This window comes from Hevea brasiliensis, chromosome 8 (assembly GCF_030052815.1).
Source record: "Hevea brasiliensis isolate MT/VB/25A 57/8 chromosome 8, ASM3005281v1, whole genome shotgun sequence".
In the NCBI taxonomy this organism is placed as follows: Eukaryota; Viridiplantae; Streptophyta; class Magnoliopsida; order Malpighiales; family Euphorbiaceae; genus Hevea; species Hevea brasiliensis.
In genome coordinates this window covers 88,304,498-88,328,360 of record NC_079500.1, presented here as the reverse complement: position 1 = coordinate 88,328,360, position 23,863 = coordinate 88,304,498, and the positions used below count along the sequence as shown (strand labels likewise).

The 23,863-nt window shown below is 32.2% G+C and overlaps 1 protein-coding gene across 1 annotated transcript; it reads left to right on the top strand.

Moving 5' to 3' along the window:
* The first annotated feature begins 6,858 nt into the window (after window positions 1–6,858).
* On the top strand, window positions 6,859–8,139 carry LOC110653519 (uncharacterized). The gene is made up of 2 exons (XM_021809194.2): window positions 6,859–7,111; window positions 7,234–8,139. Exons 1-2 carry the CDS (start codon window positions 7,061–7,063, stop codon window positions 7,969–7,971), a joined length of 789 nt encoding a protein of 262 aa, XP_021664886.2. The 5' UTR covers window positions 6,859–7,060; the 3' UTR covers window positions 7,972–8,139.
* The last annotated feature ends 15,724 nt before the right edge of the window (window positions 8,140–23,863 follow it).

Sequence of the window (23,863 nt, the reverse complement as noted above, 5' to 3'; positions counted from 1 at the left end):
TACATTAGCCCTTAAACAATCATAAATCATTTTCCAATACCTCACTTAGTTAAAGGGAGGAGTTTCTCCCATGTCTTCTCCAACCACTTAAAGAGGAGAGAGAAAATTGTGCTTTGTGGTTGGTCTCTAGATAGCATTATATATAGATTTCCATCAAGATCATGGAGAAGTTGAAGAAAGATTATTCCTGATAATGTTTTAGTTCCCCTAAACCATATCTAAGTGGTAATATATCATTTCATGTAAAATATTATGATTATTTGTTAATTGTTGATTTTATAGTTGCATTCATGCGCGTAGATAAGGAAACTAGAATCGCTTTAAAAGTTGGTATATTAATTTTTATAGATATTTTGTATATTATTTAACATATATGCTCATGAATTGAACACTAATCATGTTCAATTATTTTCTAAAGTTTTTGGATGATATTTATTTTCTAAATAACCTACATATTAAAATATTACGCATAATATTGGTTAAATAGTCACAGCTTGTGTGCGAGTTGAATTGGTTGACATGATTGCCACTGATATAAGTGACTATTTATCATAATGTAAAAATAATTTAGCCGCTAATCATATCACTCATAGAAAGATAAATGATGATTTTGCAGCTATTGTGATGAAATATTTATTGATTGGGTTTGTCACCGTTATTCTGTATAATATGAAAGCAGAAAATTATTTAATTTAAATTTGTACTCAACTATTAATATTATTTAACATAAAATATTGTAAAGGTAATTTTAGTGAAAGTTATACTTTAAAAACGACTTCTTATGGATAATTTTTATAACTTGTCTTTAAAATTTATCTCGTATTTTACATCCATCCCTTAACTTTAATTTATTACTAAAAAATTTTTAAAATTTTATTTTATTTTATAAAAATTTCTTTAACTTACTATAGCAAGATTCCTAATTAAAAAAAAATAAAATTATATTTTTATCTCATTTTCTCTTATACTTAAAAAACACTAGCTGTTTTACTCATCATTTAGACCTATTATAAAAATATTAATGTCATCACAATTATCTACTTTTGAAAAGGAGAAAGACTTACTCTTCACCGAAAAGTACTAAAATTGAATATACAAATATCATACTACAGCTTAAAGGAATTTTTTTTTTAATTTGAAAATCTTCTATTATAGGTTAGAAGAATTTTTTTTGTGAAATAAAATTAAAATTTAAATTTTTTTAGTAACAAATTAAAGTTAAATGATAGAATGAGACATGGGACAAAATTTAAAGATGGGCTATAAAAATTACCCAACTTCCTATAGATTTTAGTAGACTTAAACTTCTTCGAGTCTTATCGTCAGTCCAATCTTAAAAATAAGTCTTAGTAATTTTTTTAAATTATGAATAATAATAATAATAATAAGAAAAAAAAAGAAGGAGAAGCTATCCAAAATAATAATATTTTTTAAAAAATACTATTTAATCTTTTTATTTTAACAAAATTAGCTATTGGTTCTCTTATTAAAAAAGTTAGTTTATATATTTTGTTACATTTACTTTTTAGTCTTTTCAGTTATTTATCGCATTAGTTTGAATTTTATTCACCTTTATAATTTTGAAAACATAATTATGTAATTACGTATTTTTTAATTCTTGAATTATTTAATTTATATAATAGTAATTTATCTCTTATTTAAGTATATTAATTAATAAAAAAATAAGTTAAACTAAAAATTAAGAAAAAATAAAATAAAAATATAACGAGTAATTAATATTTTTTTAAAATAAAAAAATAAATAAATTAATAATTTAAAAAAAATGAAGAGGGCATAAATGAGAGATTACGTGCAGCCCTGAAAAGGAATAAAAAAAAAAAAAAAAGTGAGAGGAGGCATGCGGGACCTCTCACATGCAAAGCGAAAAAAAAGTAGGGTGACAAAAAGCACTCCGTTCTCACATCATTTCTTCTCCTTCTGATGCTCGAAACCGCGTTTGTGCACGAATTCTATGTAAATTAAAATAAAATAAAAGCAAATTTCAGAAATCCTTCTAATTAATTATTTAAAAGGAATTTTCAATTGTTTTTTTAAGCATTCCAACTTCTCATTCTAGAGAAAGTTATGAACTGTAAAGGAAGTAATTATATCATTTAGCAGTAACTTCATGGAGGATAATTCAAAGAAAAAAATTATTATTTAATTTTTATATTTTAAAATTTTAATCTATTAAATTATTTAATCTATTTATTAATTTGATGATTAGTAAATAAATAATATTTTTATTTTAATAAAAATTAATTAATTCATTACGCATTTTAAAGCACATTAATTAATTCTTATAATATCATTTCGTTAACCTTTTAATTACTTTAGTTATTTTTTATACCCAAATTACTTTAACACTTTTGTTTTTATTTTCCTTTTCACATATTTTTTCATTTTTGTGCTCACACTCTTCTCTTCTCATTCTTTCTCTGTTTTTTCACTTTTTAATAGAAAATGGTAGTCAAAATATTTAATGTAGTTCCTATTATGTCAATAAAAAAATTAAGTTAAAAAAATAATTTATATTAATAAAATTTTTATGATAATAAAATAATTATTTTTTAAGAAAATTATTCAAAAAACATTTCCAAAAATTTCTTTAAAAAAATATTTTAAAGTTTTTTTTTTTGAAAAATATCATGTCAATTTTTTTTGAAATTCTTTAAAAAATTTGTTTTCCAAGAATTTTTTTTTTCAAGAGATATATTTTTGGGTATTTTATGGCAAAAGAGTCTAATAACCCTTCTTAAAAAAAAAAAAAAATACCTTTGGGTATTTTATGGCAAAAGAGTCTAAGAAACTGACAAATTATTAGGTGTCAAGTTGTTATTGCACCACTCAAAAGGGTCCCACTTCTATACAACAAAGACAACAAAGAAACAAGAAAATTGAAATTAGAAGAATTAATGTATGCATTGTGTAAACTATGGACGAAGAAGAAAGGCACAAAAGCAGCCTACGGTATGGCTTTAACTGTTGTTTCACATAAAGATTGAGGAGAGTTGCCACCACCGGTGAAAAAAAAAATTTAATAAGTGATTATTTAAAGAGAAAATTAAAAAAAAAATTCTTCGAGTTTGATGCTTTTGATTAATATACTTAATCACATGTAACTGATTTATTAAATTTTAAGTTATAATATTTTATTAAAAACAATTTAAATTATAAAAGTATATAAATTTTTATATTTTCTAAAAAAAGTTGTAGTTTTTGGATTGGTCAAAATGGAAGCCGCTATTCCTTTCTGGGGTTGAAGAAAAACTTTGCTTTCGAAAAGGGCATGCATATGCAACAGAGAATTGAGGACCCTACCAATGCCATCCATCATCTAAAAGCTTCATTTTCTGTTCACCTCCTTTTTCTGACTCAGTGTATGTCTGTGCATGCACATTTATTTGATTTCAAGTGTTTTTGTAATTATGCAACTTTAATCCTCCAACCTCCTTCCAACCGACCCCTTTCAGCTGGGTTTTAAAGGCTGCCGCCAGTAGTTTTTTTATCTGCAGTAGCTTTTTTTTTTTTTTATTCCATTTTAGATTTTTCTTAGTAAATAAAGATAGTTATTTTAGATTTTTTTTTTTCGTGAATTTAGTTATTTTTTCTTCCTTTAATGAATATTTTAGCCCAAAGTTTGCTTTTTTTTTTTCCTGTTTTCTTAGTAGGATTTTTCTACTTAGAAGGAGAATCTCTATGGTTTTTTTTTTTTTTTGAAAATCTTTACAAGGCTGATCAATGAGATGATTTTCAACTAACCATAAATATTTTACGTGACTCACTAGTTTGCAAATGGTAAAGAACGTTTGAATCAATCTACTTAGACATCAACACAATTCTCATCCATCTACATCATTTATGTATGCAAAGATAGAGGAAAGAAAAAACTGCTTTTAATCTATAATTTGTAAGGGGTATCTATTTTCTTTTTTTTTTCAGCATCCCTCTCTTTGAGTTTTCATGTTCTCTATAGTTCTCTTCTGAGGTTTTTTTAGCACCTTTTTATTGTTTAATTGCTAATCATTAATATTTAATTATTAATTGCTAATTGTTAATAATTGATTGCAATGGTTAAATTTATTTTTTTAAAATTTAAATAAAATTTTAATTTTAATGCTTTTGAAATTATATTAAAATAAACTAATTAATGATTTGATTATCAATTTCGCTTGTTTGATTGATTTAGTTGATTTGATTTTCAAGACCCTGAATTTTAAATGTGTTGGACGACAAAGGGAAGAAGGATGGAATTTTAGCCTTGTTTGAGACAAATTTTGATGGTGATATTAGCGGTAAGCATAATGTTTGAGGTTTGTTTTTCACTTTTTGATATGAAGCTACATAAAGAAATTGCTTTTGTTATTTTATACGATATTTTTTAATTTAATCTTTAAAATATGATAAAAATTACAATTTAATATTTTATTTTTAATGGAAAAAAATTAATTTTTAGAATATATTTTGTTAACATAATAGTTTATAAATTTATTATTAACCAATTATAAATTAAAGTAATCAATTTAAATTTAGAAAATTAAATTATTTTAAATATCAAAATTATAAGAACTAAATTATTACAAAAAAAATAAATATATTGAAATAAAATATTACTGCTTTCAACCTACTAATAATAAATTATAATAAAAAAAATTTTTATAATAAAAAAATAAATTATCGTTTTATCATAAATTAAATTATAAATTAGTCTATTTTACATTATTCTAATAAGATTTGATTTAGTCAGAATTTTCTTCTCAAAATTTTCATTGGAATTTTAAGCTGCATAACAAATCCGTTAAACCATTTTCTCGAAGGATATTTAGAATGTGTTTTGTTTGGTTATTTATTTTTTTTTTTAATTTTTGATTTAAAATATATTTTTTTAATTTATGAGTTAATTTAAAAATAAGTAGTTAATTGTTTAGTAAAACTACTTAAAGTTAACTTAAATAGTTTAAACGTTTGATTAAAAAATGATTAAAAGGAACTTAATTTATTAAAATGACCAAAAGGATGTATTATTAAATGTTATGATTATTAAAATAATGATGATGTTTATATTTTTAGAAATTATTAGGATAATATAGTCTTTTTACTTGGTCAAAGAGTTAGATATAAAATAAGTAGATAAGTTATAAATAAGAAAGGACTTATGATTTATTTTAAATAATTTTTTTTAAACTTTTAAACTAAATAAAATACTAATCTATTTATGACTTTCTACTTATAAGTAGATTTGACTGATCTATAAGTTAAACCAAACACCAATTAATATGCTCTTTTTATTCGAAAATTTTCAATTCCTAATTTTTGTTAGTTAAAAGAAAATTCTATTTCAATATTATGGGATGCAGAAAATTAAATCAATATTTCAATTTTTAGACTCTATTTATTTCATAAAAAATATTGCCTTGAAAAATATTTTTTACATTTTTAGTATTTGGGGCAAGAAAATGGGTCAAAGTACTTTTCTAATAAAAAAAAACTAAATCATTTTTAAGGAAAATAACTTTTTTTATTAAAAGAGTATATCATTTTTTATTTTTTAAATTTTAATAATCTTATAAAAATATAAAACACTTATAAACATATGATATAAACATATATCATTAATTTAATATTATAATTAAAAAATAAAAAATATTTTCATAAAAAATATTTTTTATATACAAATTATTTTCTGCGGAATAAATAGAGACTTATTTATACATTCTCCTTTCCACCTTTAATCAAAGAATTTTCTTGTTGAGCAAAGAACAACCAATTAAAAGTGAGAAGTTAGGAACCTAACTAAAATTGACTTTACCCTCCAACAATATTATACTAGATTCTCAAATAATAAGAGGATTTTTTTTTTTTAAGATTTAAATTGTCAAAAAGAATTTTACAATTTGCCAAAGATAATACTGATTACTACATCAAAATAAGGTAAAAAAAGATAACAAGGGTGTATATACTTTCTAAAGAAAAAATAAAAGAAATAAATAAAAGTTGATAGGCAGCTTTAATCATTCACTATATAGAAATTGGACCACATTTGTCATCTCAACTTAATCAAATGATAAAAATATGTATAACAAGTTAACATGTGATTGCTTGAAAAAAAAAAATAACATGTGATTAAAAATCCTGAATTGAATTATTAATATTTGTTATAGAAAAATTATCATTAATTTTGGAATATATTGATCGTAAGATAATATTATCTTTTAGGATAAAAGGAAAAATTATTATTTAATCTCTCTATTTTAATGAAATTAATTATTTAATTTTTTATTTTAAAAATATATTAACTATTACTTGTAATTTTATTTTATTTACTCTTTAATTTTTTTTTATCTAGTTTAAATTAAATATTCTATTAGTGTATTCAAATGAAAGAGAAATTATTATTATGATGATTAAGTAATTTAAAATTTTAAAAATAAATTAATTATATAATTATCTTTTTTAAATTACGAAGATTAAATGAAGTTTAAACTAACATTTAAAATGATCCAAAAGTATCAAAGCGTAAAAAAAAATATAAATATTAATTAATATATTTTTAAAATAAAAAAAATTAAATAGTTAATGAAGAGAGCAAATAATAATACTTATACCCATTTAATTAAGAGAAAATCATTTAGATGGTTGTTATATTAAGGGAGACAAAAGAAACCCATCTTTAATTAACATCACAAATTTTACTTTGACACGTACACGTGCAAGCATAGCAAAGCCCAATATTGGCGCTTGCAGAGCTCTTGTGCGGTAAATAAAGCAAAGAAGAAGCATCTACTTAGGGAGGCTGTAGGCCTGCGGCTATAATTCATTTTTGCATTCCCTCCTTAAAACTAGTAGTATTGGCTCTTTGTCCACATAAAATCTATTTGCATCTGCACTTGCCTTTTTTTCTTTTGGACTTTAGTGTATATTGTCTAACCCTTCATGTTCCATGACAAGAAAAAGAGAGAATAAAAAGGGAAAGAGAGCTAGCTAGTCACAACCAAGTACTTCAAAACCCACAAGGCCACAACTCTCTTTCAAGCCCTTCCTTCAGGTAAAGTTTAAAAAAATGGAGGATCACTGCAGTCCTCTTAGCTTGGCTTATTTCTACCAAGATGAGGTAAGTGTATCATGTTTGTGTACTTGTTCTTGGACCTTTTGGGAAATTTTTTATTTTTTTTTTGCTATTTAATGTTGTTTTTGGAGTAGTGGGTTTTGCTCATTTTTGTTGAATTTTGACAGGGTATTGAAGAGTTGAGATATTGTCTCTTGTACATAACAGAGCTAGAGGCAACAATTTTTTCGGCTAAGGAGGAGATTGAAAGAAGAGAAGTTGAGATGGTTCATCTCAAAGATCTTTTAAGCAAGGCTATTGAAGAAAGAAATGAAGCCCAAGTAGAATGCCAAAAGCTAATGTCTGAAAAAATTGCTCTCCAGCAACTAGTTCTTAAAAAACAGAAGGAGCCTCAAAATCTGCAGATTCAGCAGCAGCTACTGCTAAAAGAAGAAATTCAAAACCTCAAACGCGAAACTCCTCCTCCACTCTCTGGATCTTCTAGCAGTGAAAATGGTGACTCCCACAATCACATAGCCCCTCTTGGTCCTTGCAAAATCATAGTTTCTTCACAGTTTAGTGACCCAATTCACCAGCAACCAGTGCCTGAAGTGATACAAAAATTAGCAGCAGATAGGCCATTGCCTGAGAAAGGGAAGCTTCTGCAGGCAGTGAAGGAAGCTGGACCTTTGTTGCAGACCCTTCTACTGGCTGGACCTCTCCCTCAATGGCAGCACCCACCTCCACAACTAGACTCCATTGAGATCCCACCTGTGACCATTTCTCCGGCAGCTCGATTAATTTACCAAGACTCTTTCAACAATTTGAGTGCTTGTTTGAGCAAGAAGAGGGGTCTAGACCTCTGTGAGTCAGGTCCTGATTCTTCTTCTCCTAAAACCAAGCATCAAAAGCTTGCTCTCCATTGACCAGAACTTAGACATAAAATTTCTAGTATATATCCATATATATGCCCATCCTTTTAATTCTGTTACACATTGATAAGGTAATCAGAATGAAATGAATGGCTAGATAGCTAATAGCTATCATGTTTAAGTCCGAAAAATTTTGATCTATTTTTCTCTTAGAATGGAAAATTCTAACTTCTCTAGCATGTCAGATTGAGACTTGATTATGCAAAATGTGAAAATGTATTCTGAATTTCTCCAAAAATAGCAAAAAAAAAAAAAAAAAAAAAATTCCATCATATGAATTTATAGAGATATATCCTTTTTTTCTTTGCATAGTGGAGATTATTAATTTATTCTATTGCTTTTGCTTTTCTGTTATGGTAAAGTAGAACAATGATTGTCAAGTATGACCAGAACAAGCAAAGCATAAATCTTCCCAGAGATTTTTTCCCCCTTTCCATGAAGCACTCTGCACTCCTACCATTCATGGTGATTGTCTGCCATAATTAGTGCAACTAATTAGATCCCACTATCATGGCTAATTCTTTGAGCTACACCAATCACAAATCATCAATACTATAATTCCATGCTCCTTATGATAAATTTTCTAGACTTTCAGTTATATTTTTTGCCCCAACAACACTGCACGCCACTAGAAGTAATTGTCACCAATTTCCTAATAATTAATGCGTGCATACAACGAAGCCATTTTTGCTAAGGAATGCGCAACCAAGTTAGCTTGATAACAAACCCAATAAACAGATAAATTGGATCCTTAAGCTTAAACCACTTTTCTGAATTTTTTTTAGATGTTTTTCATCAACAACTAAGAAAAAAAAATCTACAAAATTAAAGTTATATAATCTTCATCCATAGAATATTATAGAATACTCTTAGTGCACATAAAAACAGTGCTCATGTTTTCATAGAAAAGTGAGCTCTCTTGCAATATGGTGAATGAGCTCATATACTTGTGAGATATGATACAGATGCACAGAGTGTACCTAATAATATCTATTTATCAAATAGAATTAAGGTGTTGGATAAGAGTTTTTCCTTCAAACAATAGTATTCTCTTAAAGCGTATGCTTCTTCTCTTACAAGATATGAGACGCACTTCTCTTAATTCAGAGAATAACTATAACTATATGTTATAGGGAGCATTATGTTTTAATACTTCGAATGTATGCTAAAATTTTCCTCTCATTTTGTTCATATAGATAAAGGGTCACAATTATCATTGTAATTATAATTTTTTTAAAAATATTAATTTTAAATAAAAGCTCAAATAATGATGAGAAATATAGAATCTCACACCGCAGAAAAACAAAAATTAAAGTTATATATTGTTGATCCAATAAAATTAAGTTAAAGAGTATTTTTATTTTTATTTTTTTCCATTGAAAACAATAGTTTAGCTCAGATAGAGAGAGAAAGAGAGAGGGGGGCCATAGTCATTGTTTAGCTTTAGACCAAAAATGGCACAAGTCAATGGAAACTCTAGGAGCTATAATAAAGACATATATGGTTATTAGTTTTATAATGACTGGTAAATAACCATCATCATTCTATGCACATGCTTGTGACGGTTAGATTCACTAATTTGGTCCCACACGCTTTGCAACACCAACTACCTTTGTAAATTACTAGATAAGCCTAGCTAAGGTTGGATTAATTAATTTGTGTTGTTGACAATTAGGAATAATAAATTACCCCTATATATATATATAAAATAAAATATTAACAAATAATTTAAAATCATGATGAATCCTATCTAAAAATATAATAGGTCTTATTATATATATATAATTATAATTTCTAATTGGCTGAGTGTATAAATTAATTTATACACTCAGATATATATATATATATATATATATATATATATATATATATATATATATATATATATATATATATATATATATATATATACTCTTATTAATTTAATGGTGCCATAAATAAATAAAATGGGAAATTTATTAATATATATATATTAATTTTTTTAATAAATTTCCCATTTTATTTATTTATGGCACCATTAAATTAATAAGTTTCCAATGCATATAAATAAAAAGAAAAACCTTAAACCCCCCCCCCCCCCCCCCAAAAAAAAAAAAATAATATTAAAGGTATTAAGAGTATATATATAGAAAAGCTCAAACTGAGCTGGGATCCAACTGAAAAAATAAGTTAAATACATGTAATTGAATTTTTTTTTTCTAAAGATAATATTTCATTAACAATGGATTAAAAATATATTGTATAAGTTTAGGATAAAAAATAAATGCAAAGAAATAGGCCCAACATCACCAAAATTAAAGAACAAAAGCTCAGGTTCTAATAGCAATCCAAAATACAAGGGTAAATAAGCCCAAGAACTAAGAAACCTTAGCATCTCCACCAATCTGGAGAAGAAAGACACAGTCGCTACATCTCCATTCTCTGGAGATTGAAAGGAAGCTGATGTTATCACACCACCACTGAAGTCTAGCGATTTGGAGTTTAAAGGGAGGGGGGTGTGGGTTTGTTCCTCTTGAGCAAAACAAACTAAAAAAAATAGCAAGAAAACCCAATCCAAAAATAGCAGAGAGGGCCTAGGTTCTTCACAAAACAAAGCAAATAGTGATGTGACACCCTTTACTCATCTACAGTGTAGCCGAGCGAGATATGTCACACAGTGTGCTGGAGCACCATATCTTATTCCATTACAATTTACCTTTCTTAATTCATTTATTAATTAGTCACTAAGTGTAAAGTTTTACCAATTATATCATTTATTTATAAATTTGATTAATCTGAATTTTTCGCAAATTTTATAAAAAATCCGACAGAGTGCCGGCTGTAAATTAGAAAAAACAGTTCTTCTAAACCTGTTAAAAAAAACTTCCAATATGGTTTTCAGATCCAGAACTCCAATATACATACATATCAACTCAATCTCCAAATTTCAACACAATCTTCAAAATTTTGTTCATATCACATTTTGAATCAATTTCATGAATAACTCCCCAACATTTTATTTCTCAACAAAATGTACTGATAATTACAGTAACATGTAATTTCATATATTTACATTATCATATGATTTCCTAAGTTTGTAATTACAATCATGAACTAGTACAAAATGCAAAGTACAAAATACAACTCAAAATCCTAATATCCTACCATGTGCATTACAGATAAGAGGTGACTCTGGACTCTGCGCAGATCTGACTAATCACTCAGTCTGAGGTCTGTTGGGCTCCCCAGCTATGTCTCTAGTACTTGAGCGTGGCAAAAGCGACGCGCTAAGTAATACTGCTTAGTGGTGTCAATATAAAATAAAATAGTTAAAATAAAATGGATGTACAGAATGTATACTGACATTTTATGTGGACTAAGTTTCTGGCAATTATTGTAGTATTATTTAATTAAAATTTGGTAAGATTTATCTTGATTGCCCAAGTAATCTATACTAGTCGACTGGACTGGATAAATGGGTAAACTGGCACTGGGTACCAAGTACCTCAGGCCATCACACCATCAGTCACATTGTGTCTCTTGGTGTGCAACAGAATAGCTAATAAGCTATAATATTTATTAGGCATGAAACCCAAGTATAGTAAACTCAATTAAAATAGCCAAAGTCTATTATATCACAGAATGGTAGGTAATGCCATAAAACACAGAATGGCATAAAGCCATATGCAATACTGCTAATAGAACCCTATTGGCATGCCAACCTATCCAAACCAATCATTCTAGGCATACTAAGGCATTTTACATAGTTAATGATTTAATTATTTATTTTTGTAATGTATATGTCACTATTCACTTAACTATTTCCACTCAAAGGTTGACTTTTTAATTTACAATAGATTTGTTGAACCTAACTTCACAAAGATACCACATTTTGGTTCATAAAAGTGTTGGCATTAGTTGCTAATTAATACTTAAAACCAATAGGAAATAAATCAAAAATTTCAGTTTTAGGTGCTAGAGTTCACTGTTCCATTAGGCAATTCTACAATGAGAATTTTGCCAAATGTTCTTAATCAAAGTTGTTCCTTTATGTGTCTTCTTTAATTTTCTTTTTGAATCACTCCATTTGGAATTTTCTAACTCAAGTTATGCTACTTTCTTTAGGACTGGCTAGATAAGCATCTACCCAGAATTTCTGGGCAAAAATGGTCCTGCAGTTTTGATGCCCTAATTTTGGTTAGCAATTCAGATGCGTTATGGTCAGAATTTGGTTTGGTGTTCTTCATGAAAGTTGTTTTAAATTGTCTAAGCTTTCATTGATATAAATTTCAGGTCAATTGGACTTTTCTAGACTGAGTTATAACAATTTGAACAAACACTGTTCATTTAGTCATTTTCCAGGGATAGCATATTGGTCACCCGGATTAGGGTAGTTTTGTAGGTCAACTTGGTTTGGTATTCTGAGCAGGGTTTCTTCACCAAAGTTGTGCCATTATAGGTCTAGTTTCATGTCCAATTAGCCTTGTACCAATTAAACCTACACCTTTCAAGTTACAACTGCCCCAACTTGCTGGACTCACACCTAGCCCTGTAGGTCACCTAGGGCAGCATACCTAACCTCAATTCTATTGTCATAAATCACTTTAATTCCTCATCAAATAAAGCTTAATGGTCACTAATTGACCATTACAATGTTCATATACCATTACATGAGCAAACCCTAATTTTGCTCAAGTCTCCAAATTTTCAAGTTCCATTCATGTATCAAACTTGCACTTAATTGTTCAATTACTCAACTCATGTCAAGGGCAGCTTACATACCACTTTGTTTCAAAGAAATTCATCAAATCCTAACCCATATATGGCTGCCGAAATCATGGGATATATATATATATACACATAATTTTCATTTCTTTTCTTACTAATTCAACTTAAATCATGTTCTTAAATAAGAAATTAAAGAGAGAGATGAAATATTAGACACTAACCTGTTTTGGGAGCCAACTTGAGCTTATAAATCTCCTTAATTTCTTCTTCTAATTTCTGCTTAGAGATGGTTTAAGGTGTGAGGAGGAGTTTTTGTGAAGAAAGCTTATGATTTTATGGTGGTTTTTCAAGCAATTTCTAGTGAGAAGTTTGGAATAAAAATGGTGAAAGGACAGAGAATGGGAGTCGGCTAGTTGAAGGAGATGAATGGTAGAATTTGTTTTTCATTTTTTAACTCGTTTTCTCTCTTTTTAAGTAGTGTATAATGACTTGTCAAAATTTGATTGAGTAAAAACATTTTAATTGCATCATGCTTATTTATAAATGTGATTTTTATTTCTTTTTTGTTTTTCTTTTCTTTTCTTCTTTCATTACTCATTTTTAATAAAATTTTCATAAATATTTATTCATATTTTATGTCATATAATTCATTTACTTAATTAGACAAGTTGGTCAAAAATCATCTCTGCAGATGAAATGACCAAAATGCCCTTCATTTTGCTTAACGAACTAAAATTGTGTGTACTGATTGATTAAATTTTCCTTGTGTTTTCTTAGCATTTTATTATCATTGAAACCCCAATAATCCTTCCCTGAAATCCCAAAAATGATTTCATGGAGTTTTCCCTGAGTCTAGGGTTACTAACGGCCTTTGCCGTCACTTCCCGTCAGGGTCACTCATCACTGGGGCTATGGCTCATTTAACCTTAGTGCATTTCATTTTTAAAAATTTTCCTTAATTTTTCTTATCATTATTTGGTTTATTTATAACTCCTCACTCTAGTCTAATTATGATTCCAAATATTCTAGCTGCCCGAACTGACATTGGTCACTGGAACAGTAGAATGTATGGATTAGCTAAAGTGAGGATGTTATAGCTCTTCCCCTCTAATAAAAATTTCGTCCTCGAAATTACCTGATGCAAACAGCTGAAGGAATGATACACTTGAATTGTATAGCTGTTTTTAAGCACATTTGTATACTATTTCATAGTATTTAGGCAAGTATTTTCATGCATAGTAGTTGATTTCATTAGTTTTTGTAATTTCTATTGGCAAGCCCTTAATTCCATGTTTTTTGCATCATTTCATGTGTTTGGGTGAAGCCCCAGAGTATAGGAGTGCAAAGGAAAGCCTGGAGAAGTCAAGAGATAGAGAATTGCTGCTGATACAAAGTACACGGGTCGTGTAAACCAAGCCACAGACCCGTGTAACTCTCTGCCAGAAGAAAGCCAAGAGAATCAATGGAGAAATACAAGTAAACGGGTCGTGTAATTAGACCCGTGTAATCTGCAGGAACCCGTGTAAGTCTCTATCGGACACAAGCTTGAAGAACCTTATGGGAGCAATAGTACACGACCCGTGTAACCAGGCCTGTGTAGTTGGCGCAGGCCTGTGTAGTTGGCGCAGACCCATGTAACTCTCTGTGCCAATGCAAAACTTCGCAATTCTCCTCCAGCAAGTTACATGGCCCTATATGTCGGGACCCGTGTAGTGACATACGGGCCATGTACTATGCGGCAGCCAGTTTTGTAACTCGAATTCCCCTCCTGTTTTCTGATTCAAATGAGACTCCTAAAGCCTTTTGGACTCAAAATGACCTAACCCTAGAGAAACCACTATAAATAGAAGAGAAAACAGGGGATTGATAGGGACTGACAGTTGGCAGGTTGGACGGGCGACTTTCTCTTTTATCTTTTGACATCACTTTTGAGGAGTTTTTGAAGGAGAGAAATCCACACTCTGCAACCGTCTCGAGGAGAGAAACATCATTACAAAAAGGAGTTTTCCAGCTGAAGCTCCATTAGATCAAAGCTGCAAACTCTCTTCGGTTCCTTCGTTTCATCTCCCTAAACAGATTTTTATTATTTTATTTCTTCTACATGATTTTCTTTTTATTATTTTTACCTTTTATCATGATGTTTGCTAAACTCACCATGAGTGAGTAGTTTTCTTATTCTAGATTTGGGAGAGTAACGCTTGTAATTATTATTATGGATGAACACTAAGTTTTATTTATTGGATTTGAGATTCGTTTCTTGATTTAATTTCTTGTGATCTTAATGCATGCTATGTGCTGGTACCCACTTAGCCATGATTGTAGATATTAATTGAAGGACTGAAAGGTAAAGATTAACATTAGAAAATCAAGATCTTGAACCTAGAAATTCTGACCTAGACATAGGCTGATACCTTTGTGCAACTTCAAAATTGGTAAAAAATCTTAAAGAATTTTAATTAATTTAATCGCTACGAAAGTAGGGTTTAAGTTAATTAGAATACACCCTAGGTGCCTTGAGAGATGATTTAGGATAACTTAGGACTGATTTCCATCAAGGAAAATGACTCTCAATCCAGCAAATAAACTAGATAACATCCCTAGTAAGATTCAAGTGTGAAATCTTAATTCCAGAATTGTTTCAAAATAAATCATTTCATTTTAAGTTTACCATTCTAGTGTTTAAAGTTAACAAACTTCATTCCCTAAGTATTCGATAGCCTAAATAGTCAAAATTACTATGTAGATTGGTACTTGCTAAACAAATTCCTCGTGGGAATGATACTCTACTCATCACTTTATTACTTGTTAGCGATCCATGCACTTGCGGGGTTATAAAACCAAGCAAAAATAGGAAACTGTTGCCTCATCTTCTCTTCACTTTCCCAAGTTACCTCCTCGGTATTATGGTGCCTCCAAAGTACTTTCACCAGTGGAATTTATTTATTTCTCAGTTCCTTCACTTTCCAAGCCAGAATCTGTATGGGTTCTTCTGCATATGTCAAGTCCGATTGGATTTCAATCTCTTCCATGGAGATGACATGTGAAGGGTCTGAGCGGTATCTTCTTAGCATAGACACATGAAATACATTGTGGATCTTATCCAGTTCTGGCGGTAAAGCTAGCCGATAGGCCACTGGTCCCACACGTTCAATGACTTCATATGAGCCAATGAACCTAGGGCTTAACTTACCCTTCCTTCCAAACCTCAGTACTCCACAGTGAGACTTTGAGAAACACTTTGTAGCCATCTGCATACTCTATCTCTTTTCTCTTCAAGTCGGCATAAGATTTCTGTCTATCTGAAGCAACCTTTAAATTAGCTTTGATTATCTTTACTTTCTCCTCAGTCTGTTTCACCAAGTATGGTCCTACCAGCTTATCTTCGCCCAATTCAGTCCAACATACTGGGGTTCTACACTTCCTCCCATACAGTGCTTCGTACGGGGCCATTTGAATGCTAGCTTGGTAGCTATTATTGTATGCGAATTCTGCCATTGGGAGATATCTATCCCAACTCCCCTCAAACTCAATGACACAACTTCTTAGCATATCCTTAAGGACCTAGATTACTCGTTCCGACTGTCCATCCGTCTGAGGATGAAAAGCTGTGCTAAAGTAGAGTTGTGTGCCCAAGGCTTCTTACAACTTCTTCCAAAATCTTGATGTAAACCTTGGGTCTCGATCAGATATGATGGAAAGTGGGATTCCGTGCAGTCTAACTATTTCACTGATATACAACTCTGCTAACTTCTCCAGTGAGTAGTCAGTCCTAACTGGCAGAAAATATGCTGACTTCGTCAATCTATCCACTATCACCCACACTGTATCATGCTTCTTCTGGGTGAAAGGTAGACCACTGATAAAATCCATAGTGACCCAATCCCATTTCCATTCAGGTATGCTTATAGGCTGTAGCAATTCTGATAGAACTTGATGTTCTGCTTAACTTGCTGAGATGTCAAGCACTTAGTAACATAGTCAGCTATATCCTTCTTCATACCAGGCCACCAATAATGAGGCTTCAAATCATTATACATTTTTATGCTTCCTAGGTGCATAGCATAAACACTAGTGTGTGCCTCTTTCAAGATACTGATCTTCATTTCCCCATTATCCGATACACACACTCTTCCTTTGTAGTACAGACACCCATCTGCTTTCACCTTATAATCAGTTTCTTTTTCCTCTGAGATTTTACCCACAATAGCCATTAATTTTTCATCTGCCTTCTGCCCATCTTATATCTGCTATAGTAGATTTGGCCTCACTTGTAACTCAGCCAAAATAGCTCCATCTTGAGCTAGGGACAGATGGGCATTTAGTGATCTTAAAGCTGTGATGGACTCTATGCTCAAGGCATCAATAACTACATTTGCCTTCCTAGGATGGTAATCTATCACACAATTATAGTCCTTTAGGAACTCAATCCATCGCCTCTGTCTAAGGTTGAGCTCCTTCTAGGTTGGCAATTATTTTAGACTTTTGTGGTCTGTATAGATGTAGCACTTTTCACTATACAAATAATGCCTCCATATCTTCAGTGCGAAGATAATTGCTGCTAGCTCCAAATCATGAGTAGGGTAGTTCTATTCATATGGCCTTAATTGCCTGGAAGCATAGGTGACCACTTTCCCCTCTTGCATCAGAACACACCCTAACCCATTATGTGAGGCATCACTGCAGATCATGAAGTCCTTTCCTGACACCGGCTGTGTTAACACTGTTGCCTTTGTTAACATAGCCTTCAGACTCTCAAAACTGGCTTGACACTTATCGTTCCAGCCAAATTTCACATCCTTGTGTAATAGCTTGGTCATTGGAGCAGCTATGAGAGAGAACCTCTTCACAAATCTTCTGTAATACCTAGCTAGCCCCAAGAAACTTCTGACCTCAGTTGTATTTCTGGGAGGCTTCCATTCCATCACTGCTTCTATCTTCTTGGGATCCACTCTAATCCCCTCAGCTAATACTATATGTCCAAGGAAGGAGATTTCACTCATCCAGAAGTCACACTTGGATAGCTTAGCATATAGCTTCTTTTCTCGCAGGGTTTGCAGAACAATCCTCAAATGTTCATCGTGTTCTTCCCTAGTCTTGGAATACACCAGAATATCATCAATAAAGACCACTACAAACCGATTTAAATATGGATGAAAGATACGGTTCATAAGGTCCATGAATGCTGCTGGTGCATTTGTTAACCCAAATGGCATCACTAGGAATTCATAATGCCCATATCGAGTTCTGAATGCAGTTTTAGACACATCTGTATCCTTTACCCTAAGCTGATGATACCCTGATCTGAGATCAATTTTTGAAAATACACCGGCTCCCTTCAATTGATCAAATAGATCATCAATTCTGGGCAACGGATATTTATTCTTCACAGTTACTTTGTTCAATTGCCAGTAATCAATGCACAATCTTAAGGTCCCATCCTTCTTCTTCACAAACAGCAATAGATCTCCCCATGGTGACACACTGGGGCATATGAACCCCTTATCCAGTAACTCTTACAACTGGATTTTTAACTCCTTCAATTCAGTGGGGGCTATCCTATAAGGAGCAATAGAAATTGGTGCTATACCCGGCATTACCTCAATAGCAAATTCGACTTTCCTTTCTGGTAGTAAACCAGACAATTCTTCAAGAAACACATATGGGAAGTCTCTTACTGTGGGTATATTACACAGGTTTGGCTTAGCCTGCCTAGTATCAACCACATGTGCTAGGTAGGCTTCACAGCCCTTTCTCATCAATTTTCTTGCAACTGTGGATGAGATGACATTGGACAAGAAATCTATCCGTTCCCCTACAACTGTAATCTCATTACCCTCAGGAGTGTTCAGAGAAATCCTCTTCAGTTTACAATCAACTATTGCCTGATGAAGTGACAACCAGTCCATTCCCAAAATCACGTCAAACCCGTGGAAGGGCAATTCAATTAGGTCTGCCGAGAATTCATGCCCCTGAATCCTCAACGGGTAACTTTTATACACCTTATTCACTACCATACTGTGGCCTAGTGGATTTGTGACCAGAATGTCTTGGTCACTCTCCTCTACTGAGACTCCCCTCTCTACGGGTAGCTTGATACAGATATATGAATGGGTAGATCCCGGATTCACCAATGCATGCACAGGCAAAGTGTAGAGGAAGAATGTACCCCTAATGACATCTGGGGCATCTTGCTCCTCCTGGGCTCTCATGGCATAAGCTCTGGAAGGTACTCTGGCCTCTGGCCTCTCGGCTGACTCAGATGCAGGCCTTTGTGATGGACCAGCTGCCTCAGATTTACCGAACTTCCTACCCCTTTGAGGTGCAGGGGCAGGCCTATCTACTTGTGTTGGGGCAGTTGTAGTAGTCCTCTTCGGATAGTTTCTGATCTGATGTTCAGTATACTCGCATCGTAAGCAAGCACCAGTCATTCGCCAACACTCCCCCTTATGCCACTTCTAGCAGTATGGATAGGCAGAAGATGCTGGGGATAGTCCCCTGAACACCGCCCCTAGAGAGCTGCCCATAGATGGGGTGGACTGGCCTCTCCTAGGTGTGAACTATGGTCTGGGCCCCTGGGAATGATCATGACCTTGTGGTTGACCCAAACTCTGAGCAGGAGGACCCTTAAACTTTTTACTGGGAGCAGAGAATGAGCTGGACTGACCTAGACCCCTTTTCTACTGTCTTTTCCTTCTGTTTTGCTCATTTATTCTGACTCTTTCTACTTTCAATGCAGCATTGACTAATTTGGCAAAATCCATAATCTCTAATGCTGTTATCATGACCTTAATATTGTCATTTAGCCCTTTTTCAAAACTTCTACACCTCTCAGCCTCTGTAGGGACTATCTCCCTCCCATATCGGCTCAGTCTGACAAATTCACGCTCATATTTTGCCACTGATAGCTGCCTCTGTCTTAGACTAATAAATTCTCTTCTTCTCTCTTCTAGGTACACTTTACTAATATACTTCTTCCTGAAACTTTGTGAGGAAGAAATCCCAGGTGATCTAATCTGGATGCACCTCACTGGATACTGTGTCCCACCACTGGTGTGCATCATCTTGAAGTAGGGACACAGCATCCTCTAGGTTCTGCTCGAGGGTACACAGCATCCTCCAGGTTCTGCTCGAGGGTGCAATGAAGATGTTTCAACACTCTTTCAGTTCTATCCAACCAATTTTCAGCTATCATGGAGTCATCCTCCTTCTTCCCAAAGAAATCTATAGCCCCATGTTTTCGTAGCTTTTCCAGATTGGACTTATGTGGTGGTGGTGGAGGTTGTGGCTGTGGTTGTGGTGGTGGAATTGCCCCCATCATTTATCGGTAAAATTTAGTCATTTGCTGGAATAACGCAAACTGAGGTTGGGCAGGTGCCTCAGTTGCTGGTGGAGCAGGTTCTCCCCTGTCTCCTGATTTAGCCCTTGGTGGAGCATGACTCTCCACCTCTTCATCAACTGCTCTTTGAGAAGCAGGATCCATATTCTAATCAAAATAAGAAAACAAACAGATCTGCATCAGTGTCACCTCAACACTTACAAATGCAATGCAATGGTATGCACTCTATCTAGGCCTAGAAAAGCCTAAACCGATGCTCTGATACCACTAAATGGGACACCCCTTACCCGTCTACAGTGTAGCCGAGCAAGATATGTCACACAGTGTGCCGGAGCACTATATCTTATTCCATTACAATTTACCCTTCTTAATTCATTTATTAATTAGTCACTAAGTGTAAAGTTTTACCAATTATATCATTTAATTGCAAATTTGATTAATCTGAATTTTCCGTAAATTTTATAGAAAATCTGGTAGAGTGCTGGCTGTAAATTGAAAAAATAGTTCTTCTGAACGTGTTAAAAAACACTTCCAATATGGTTTTCAGATCTAGAACTCCAATATACATACATATCAACTCAATCTACTAACTTCAACACAATTTTCAAAATTTTGTTCATATCACATTTTGAATCAATTTCATGAATAACTCCCTAACATTTTATTTCTCAATAAAATATACTGATAATTACAGTAACATGTAACTTCATATATTTACATTATCATATGATTTCCTGAGTTTGTAATTACAATCATGAACTAGTACAAAATGCAAAGTACAAAATACAACCCAAAATCCTAATATCCTACCAAGTGCACTACAAATAAGAGTTGACTCTGGACTCTGCGTAGATCTGACTAATCACCCGGTTTGAGGTCTGCTAGGCTTCCTAGCTATGTCTCCAGTACCTGCGCGTGGCAAAAGCAACACGCAAAGCAATACTGCTTAATGGTGCCAATATAAAATAAAATAGCTAAAATAAAATGGATGTACAGAATGTATGCTGACATTTTATGTAGACTAAGTTTCTGACAATTATTGTAGTATTATTTTATTAAAATTTAGTAAGATTTATCTTGATTGCCCAAGTAACCTATACTAGTCGACTGAACTGGATAAACGGATAAACTGGCACTGGGTACCAAGTACCTTAGGTCATCACATCATCGGTCACATTGTGTCTCTCGGTGTGCAACAAAACAGTTAATAAGCTGTAATATTTATTAGGCATGAAAACCAAGTATAGTAAACTCAATCAAAATAGCCAAAGACTATTATATCACATAATGGCACGTAAGGCCATAAAACACAGAATGACATAAAGCCATATGCAGTACTGCTAACAGAACCCTATTGGCATGCCAACCTATCCAAACCAATCATTCTAGGCATACTAGGGCATTTTACATAGTTAATGATTTAATTATTTATTTTTGTAATGTAAATGTCATTATTCACTTGACTATTTCCACTCAAATGTTGAATTTTTAATTTATAATAGATTTGTTGAACCTAAGTTCACCAAGATACCACATTTTGGTTCATAAAAGTGTTGGCATTAGTTGCCAATCAATACATAAAACCAATAGGAAATAAATCAAAAATTTCAGTTTTGGGTGCTAGAGTTCACTATTTCATTAAACAATTCTACAATGAGAATTTTGCCAAATGTTCTTAATCAAAGTTGTTCCTTTATATGTTTTCTTTAATTTCCTTTTTGAATCACTCCATTTGGATTTTTCTAGCTCAAGTTATGCTACTTTCTTTAGGACTGGCCGGATTAGTATCTACCCAAAATTTCTAGGCAGAAATGGCTCTGGCAGTTTTGATACCCCGACTTTGGTTAGAATTCAGATGGGTTATGGTTAGAATTTGGTTTGGTATTCTTCATAAAAGTTGTTCTAAATTGTCTAAGCTTTTCATTGATATAAATTTCAGGTCAATTGGACTTTTCTACACTGAGTTATGACCATTTGAACAAACACTGTTCATTTGGTCATTTTCCAAGGACAGCATATTGGTCACCCAGATTAGGGTAGTTTTTATGTCAACTTGGTTTGGTTTACTGGGTAGGGTTTCTTCACCAAAGTTGTGCCATTATAGGTCTAGTTTCATGTCCAATTGGCCTTGCACCAATTAAACCTACACCTTTCAAGTTACAGCTACCTTAACTTGTTGGACTCACACCCAGCCCTGCAGGTCACCTAGGGCAGCATACCTAACCTCAATTCCATTGTCATAAATCACTTTAATTCCTCATCAAATATAGCCAAATGGTCAATAATTGACCATTACAATGTTCATATACCATTACATGAGCAAACCCTAATTTTGCTCAAGTCTCCAAATTTTCAAGTTCCATTCATGCATCAAACTTGCACTTAATTGTTCAATTACTCAACTCATGTCAAGGGCAGCTTACATACCACTTTGTTTCAAGGAAATTCATCAAATCCTAACCCATCTATGGCTATCAAAATCATGGGATATATATATACACACATAATTTTCATTTCTTTTCTTACTAATTCAACTTAAATCATGTTCTTAAACAAGAAATTAAAGAGAGAGATGAAATATTAGACACTAACCTCTTTTGTGACTTATAAATCTCCTTCATTTCTTCTTCTAATTGTTGCCTCGAGATGGTTTAAGGTGTGAGGAGTTTTTGTGAAGAAAGCTTATGATTTTATGGTGATTTTTCAACCAATTTCTAGTGAGAAGTTTGGAATAAAAATGGTGAAAGGACAGAGAATGGGAGTCGGCTGGTTGAAGGAGATGAATGGCAGAATTTGTTTTTCATTTTTTAACTCATTTTCTCTCTTTTTAAGTAGTGTATAATGACTTTTCAAAATTTGATTGAGTAAAACATTTTAATTGCATCATGCTTATGTCATAAATGTGATTTTTATTTCATTTTTGTTTTTCTTTTCTTTTCTTCTTTCATTACTCATTTTTAATAAATTTTTCATAAATATTTATTCATATTTTATGTCATATGATTCACTTACTTAATTGGACAAGTTAGTCAAAATCATCTCTGTAGATGAAATGACCAAAATGCCATTTGTTTTGCTTAACGAACTAAAATTGTGTGTACCGATTGATTAAATTTTCCTTATGTTTTCTTAGCATTTTATTATCATTGAAACCCCAATAATCCTTCCCTAAAATCTCAAAAATAATTTCATGGAGTTTTCCCTAGGTCTAGGGTTACTAATGGCCTTCGCCGTCACTTCCCGTTAAGGTCAATCATCACTGGGGCTACGGCTCATTTAACCTTAGTGCATTTCATTTTTAAAAGTTTTTCTTAATTTTTTTTGTCATTATTTGGTTTATTTATAACTCCTCACTCTAGCCTAAGTATGATTCCAAATATTCTAGCTGCCCGGACCGACATTGGTTACCAGAACAGCAGAACGTATGGATTAGTTAAAGTGAGAATGTTACAAGTGACCTGCAACAAGGCTGAACAGTAGAGCTACTCAGCAATCTCAATCTCTGGTAGCCATTTGGATCCAGTGACAGAAATAGAGAGGTTGGTAGAGTGACCCTTGAGATACCATTCAGATGCATAAAAGGAGAACTCCTTCTCACAGAGTTAACCCATCAAACATAGTCACAATTACAAGAACCAAAAGCTTACCTTCAATCGAACAAGATTGTCCCTCTCTGTAAATATCTGTCTGCATGAAAAAGAATGTAACACCCCAAAATTTTATTATTTATGAGTATTTTCTGTGTTTTAATTTTATTTGAATTTTAGGAATTTTTTTGAGATTTTTCGGATTTTAAAAATTGGGTTCGATTTTCCGAAAATATAAACTTTGATGATTTTTAAA